This window comes from Anopheles cruzii, chromosome 2 (genome assembly GCF_943734635.1).
Source record: "Anopheles cruzii chromosome 2, idAnoCruzAS_RS32_06, whole genome shotgun sequence".
NCBI classification, from domain to species: Eukaryota; Metazoa; Arthropoda; class Insecta; order Diptera; family Culicidae; genus Anopheles; species Anopheles cruzii.
In genome coordinates, this window is record NC_069144.1 from 33,307,716 (window position 1) to 33,312,834 (window position 5,119).

A 5,119-nucleotide genomic window follows, 5' to 3' on the forward strand; every position below is an offset into this window, starting at 1 on the left:
CGACAAAACAGTTTTAAACCATTTGTTCAAAGCTGGTTTCAAAAGAAGTTCGATGTTTGGGTGGCGCACCAATTAACACAAAAAAATGTGATAGATCGAGTTTTCATCTGCGAAGTTTTGGCCAAACGGAATTAAATCGCCCCATTTCATAAACGGGTGGTTACTAGGGATAAGAAATAGGATGAACACACACGATCGTTTTCACACAATATTGTGTGAAAACGGTCGTGGTCTACGCTTGGGAAAGCAGCTCAACCGGTTGCCAAACCTTGATTAACGGTCAGGAAGGTTCTACTGAGTATAAGGTAGAACTTGAAAGGAATAATTTATTATGAATTGCTTCCGTCTGGTCAAACACTAGATTCAGACCTGTACTGTCAACAACTGCATCTTGATTCTTCGTGTATTCGTTCAACTTTTTCTTTTCTTTCGTAACTGGTGTTGCCACTACGAACAATCCTAATACAGCTTTAAAGCAAACCGTTCTATTTTGGAACGACTATTATTTACTCCTCGAATACTTTATCAAACGTAAATCTTTCACAAATACCAATTAGATATATTCTCATCAAGTAGGTCTTGATATGCACGTCCTTCCTGTTTTTGCCAAAAATGCGCATTTGTTACCGGGAAATTGCAACTTAAGAACTAAAATCCTTTCTTGTTTTCTCTACATTGTGTCATATTTGCCATCGGGCTATGCACCAAATTTCCGCGATACGTTGAAATAGATTGTGGGGATATTTCGATTACCTTCCATTTCCTTCGTTCGAGATCCATCGCAAGACATGAGCCACTAAGCCCAAGAGCCCGGTGCAGTGTCGCAGTGTGAAGGAACTCTTCTACATGCTCTTGTACGCGACAAACCCCAATGATACTGGATTGCGCGCCATGGATGGCTTCCTGACGGGAGATAGTAAACCTCCTCATTTCTTCTCTTGCTCCTTCAATTGCCATTATTGCTGTGCACTTTTCTATTTCTGTGGGGTTGTTGTACAAGGGCTGAACCGAGGCAAAGACTCGACTCAGCCTATTTGATGAACACGGAAGAATCCAATACTTTATGAGAAGAGAGCAGAAGTATGTAAAAAATATATGTGCAGGGCCGAGCATAAAACAAGCCGGACCACAACGAAAATTTACACATTTTTGTCAATGGCACTTCCCAAATGCGAGAAAAGAGAATGTAAAATATATCTACTTCATAATTTAACGTAATGAAGTGCCTAACCTGTTTTGTTTACTTACATGTAATATTCAAATTGTTTCTTTTCTCAGCGCAACCAACCGCGTTACAGTAACACCTTTCCGTTCTTGAATATCATAAAAATTCTAGTTCAAATAAAAAAAATAGAAACGCGTACACCCAAACGGCTACGTAAAGTCGCATATGTTATGTAATTATATTTTTTTGTATAATCAATAAAATTTGTTGTAATTAATTGTAATAATTTTGTTTCTCTAATGTCTCTCGCCATAAAAAGAATTTGATTTTTGATTGCTTAGAAACAAAAACGCTGCAAAACAATTTTTTTAACTTATAAAATTATTAGTTAATAAATTTGTATTATGAAGATATTTATATTTAATACATATTTACAAAAGTTTGTACTTGCAAAACATGTTTTAAAGAGGTTTGTCGTTCCAAGAAATTTACCGTTTCTTAGTGTGTAAGCAAGAAACCGTTACAAGTGTGTGCTTTCGTATACGTTCAACAAGCACCGAAAGCAGCAACTATTCGCTGGCAAGATAAGCCAGTCAGTCGTGTGCGAGATCTCGAACAATAACTTTGTACAAACAGGCTGTGAAATGTGTCTTTCTGCTGTGTTGATAATGTTATCAATATTTCTTGATTCTACGCTTGGCGGTGAGAAATCAATAACAAATGCTGTGCATCGCTTGCCATAAAAGACATCCTCATGTGAAAAATCTATATTTTAAGATCATGTAAAAGTGCCATTTTATTTTAGTTTAAATGTAATTTTAATCAAGTTTCTATTTGCCATTGATAACTATAATCTTCCATTATATGATAATTATTATTCAATCAAAGTAAAACTTCCGTGATCTGGTGAAATCGTCTGTGAAAAGCGAACATCTGGGCGAAAACGTTTTTCAAACAATATTTAGAGACGGAACCGGAACACAAACAGTCTCAGCAATTGCCGTTGGGCTATTTTTCGGAACATGTCACATTGTTCTAAGTAGTCACACAATTCGACACGAAACTATTTAATCCTTATTTTTCAGCATGTAGAGTATATTTGAACGGAAATCTCACTCAAGAACAAGACCCTTTGATTTTGGATCACTACGAAGGATTATACAATCTGATGCAGCCTTCAGGGCCATTCTTCGAGTTACAGAGATTCCAGAAAATGCTTGTTGGATGTTCGACCAAGAATAATGTACTTTTGAACAGTAAGGCAACCTTTAGCAATATGTTGCAGAGCAATAATGTGTCTATTGAATTGCAGCCGGAACACATCACACCACCATAACATGTATCAAGGGTCAGCTGTTCAATCTTTCAAATCGTACAAGACCTGTTTCTTTTGATGAAATAAGGTGTCGGTCTAGTGTTGCCAGTACCATAAGAACACAGAATGCAACCTGTGCTAATGGCAAAGGTCGTGTATACGAGATAGGATTTGAAGTGGGGGGTTTTCCTTTTATTACATATTTTCATACCTGTTACGACCTGGAAAAATCATCAGCAATCTACAGCGCGCATTTACTTCCTGGAGGGAGCCTAAGTTGTAAGCCTTAGAGCTTAGTTTGGAACGAATCATAGTTCATGGAGACGGACGGGCATTTACAAAAATCACTGTGAATAATCACATTATTCTTTACAGATGCGCAAATTAATAACAATCGTCCTTCGTTTAAAGTTGATGGTGTAACGACAAAGGTGCGACTAGCTGCTGTCTATACACAAAACCATCAGCATGATCGTTTTAAGAAGCTTTTAAGTTCGTTGGACGATGCAACAAAATACATAAATTCTAAGTCGTATCTGGCGAAAGGTCATCTCACACCAGATGGAGACGCAATTATTAACAACTGGGCAGAAGCAACTTACTTTTACATTAATGCTGTCCCACAGTGGCAGGTAGGTATGATATAATATCAATGTGATGTAAGAATAAGGCTTCCGAAACCCAAAATTTAAGCACATTTAATTTTGATCACAGGGAGGGTCATGTTTAGGTAGAGCTTTCTAAAATGTGTAGAATAGTGTAATATCAAAAATTCAACGAAATGGTAATGCAGATGACAGGTTTTTTAAATTATAACGACAAGAGTTTTATCGATAATATGAATATAATCTGTCATCATGGCCTTTTGAACTTTTCGAACAAACCACGTATACTAGACAAGCCCACAAACTTTGTTCAGCACAAAGTTGGAATCAAAACAAACGTTCATCACAATCAACATGTTTACTGTTTGTGACGTACGTTGAACATCGAACGAATGACTTCACACCGTTGTTCGACAGAAAATGGACAAAAAACTGCGCCGATTAGTAAACATTAAGTAAATGTTCAAACTGTTAATGTTAATGCCTCGTTCGTTGGATTAATTGCATGCATACCCATGCATGCATATTTGCGGAGGTATTAGTAACATTTTTGATCTTCGTTTTCGCCTCTCTGTTTGTGAAATATTCGGTGATTGTGATTTTGTAGATATTCAATGCATATTATGTGTATGAGCCATGAACGATTTGACCAATCGGACGCTATTTATTTACAAGATAAGAAGATTGGCGTGGTGCTTAGTTCCAAGAAAATCAATTTAAGGCCCATTAAGTTCACTGGGCCTAAGACATGTAGAACGAAAAATATATAGATATTTTAGAAAACTAAGACATTAACATCTGAGAAAAGTTATTGAACTTTCTATTCTACCTAGGTTATCAATGCTGGAAACTGGTTGCGTGTAGAAAATATGGTTCGGAAAGCAGCCGTTCGGCTCAACGACACTGTGCACGTATATACTGGAGTACACGACGTTCTTCAGCTGCCCGATATCAATGGTTCGTTAGTAAATATGACATTAAGTGAAGATGCTCTAGTTGAAATACCGAAATGGCTGTGGAAAGTGGTGGTGCATGTTCCAAGTAATTCAGCTATTGTATTTATCACAATGAATAACCCTTTCGTTTCTAATAGCGAACATTTATGTGAAAATATATGCTCCTCTCACGGTTGGCATCATCAAGAATTTTTAGATAGCCGAAAAGGTTTTACAATTTGTTGCAGTGTATTCCAGGCGCAAAAATCTATCAATTCCATACCTACAGTTGGCAACATCTCTAATATATTACATAAGTGAGAAAATTCATCTTTTACAAATTAAGCGTGGCTATATTAATGATTAAAACTAATGTTATTTTATGAAAAATTAAAATTTTCTATATGGAAATGATGAGATTGATTTATTAAGAAAAGCAAAAATACTCCAGAAGTTTGTTTTATTTTAAAAAAAAATTTCTCATTTTATCTTGTTGAAATTATAATGTGATAATATACGAAATTATTTTACTTATTGCAACGTTCAATAGTAGCGAATTTACGAAAAATTTAATTTAATTCCTTTACCGTAAAATATAAAAGCTAACATAAAAGTAAACTGATGATCTATATTGTTTGTTGCGAATTATGTTACCAAGAATTATTTCGGTTCATTGGAATATAAAAACCAATCATTAAGTCTATAGCGTTATCCGTAACACTGTAACGTGCGATAACGACGGTAGCCACTAGGCGAGGAGACAACGACTGCGAATGGCACTGTTTGTGGCTTATGAAACCAGCCTAGTTAGATTGTATATACGCACAATTTTCCTTACTGAAAGTTGGTTATTAATTTTATTTTCTTTTATAAACTATTGATTAACATGCACAAGCTTTGAACCAAAATTCAATACCTGCTTCAGAAATTCTTCAACAATTTTTTTGATTAAGGTTATGAAATAAGTTTGTTTTGTTGTTGTTTGATATTGCTGGGTATTTTTGTTATCTTCTTCTTCTTTCTTATACGGCTACAACCGCGGAGGTATCTTGACCTGCACCAGAGACAATGTTAATCTCTGTCGCTTTCTGTAACGGTG

General features: G+C 35.8%; 1 protein-coding gene across 2 annotated transcripts; it reads left to right on the forward strand.

Moving 5' to 3' along the window:
- Window positions 1-1,774: 1,774 nt before the first annotated feature.
- Window positions 1,775-4,463, forward strand: LOC128277689 (uncharacterized). 2 transcript variants are annotated; one of them, XM_053016185.1, is made up of 5 exons: window positions 1,775-1,867; window positions 2,251-2,421; window positions 2,478-2,759; window positions 2,856-3,112; window positions 3,919-4,463. In XM_053016185.1, the coding sequence occupies exons 1-5, from the start codon at window positions 1,810-1,812 to the stop codon at window positions 4,339-4,341; spliced, it is 1,191 nt and encodes a 396-aa protein (XP_052872145.1). In that variant the 5' UTR covers window positions 1,775-1,809; the 3' UTR covers window positions 4,342-4,463. The 2 variants fall into 2 exon arrangements, with proteins under 2 accessions (XP_052872145.1, XP_052872146.1); XM_053016186.1 differs by having other exon boundaries at window positions 2,478-2,630.
- Window positions 4,464-5,119: the final 656 nt, after the last annotated feature.

Coding starts and splice junctions, on each gene's coding strand:
- LOC128277689 (XM_053016185.1), top strand. CDS start 1,810: ATGTGTCTTTCTGCTGTGTTGATAATGTTATCAATATTTCTTGATTCT. Junction 1,868..2,250: donor TCTTGATTCTACGCTTGGCG/GTGAGAAATCAA, acceptor CTTATTTTTCAG/CATGTAGAGTATATTTGAAC. Junction 2,422..2,477: donor GAATAATGTACTTTTGAACA/GTAAGGCAACCT, acceptor ATTGAATTGCAG/CCGGAACACATCACACCACC.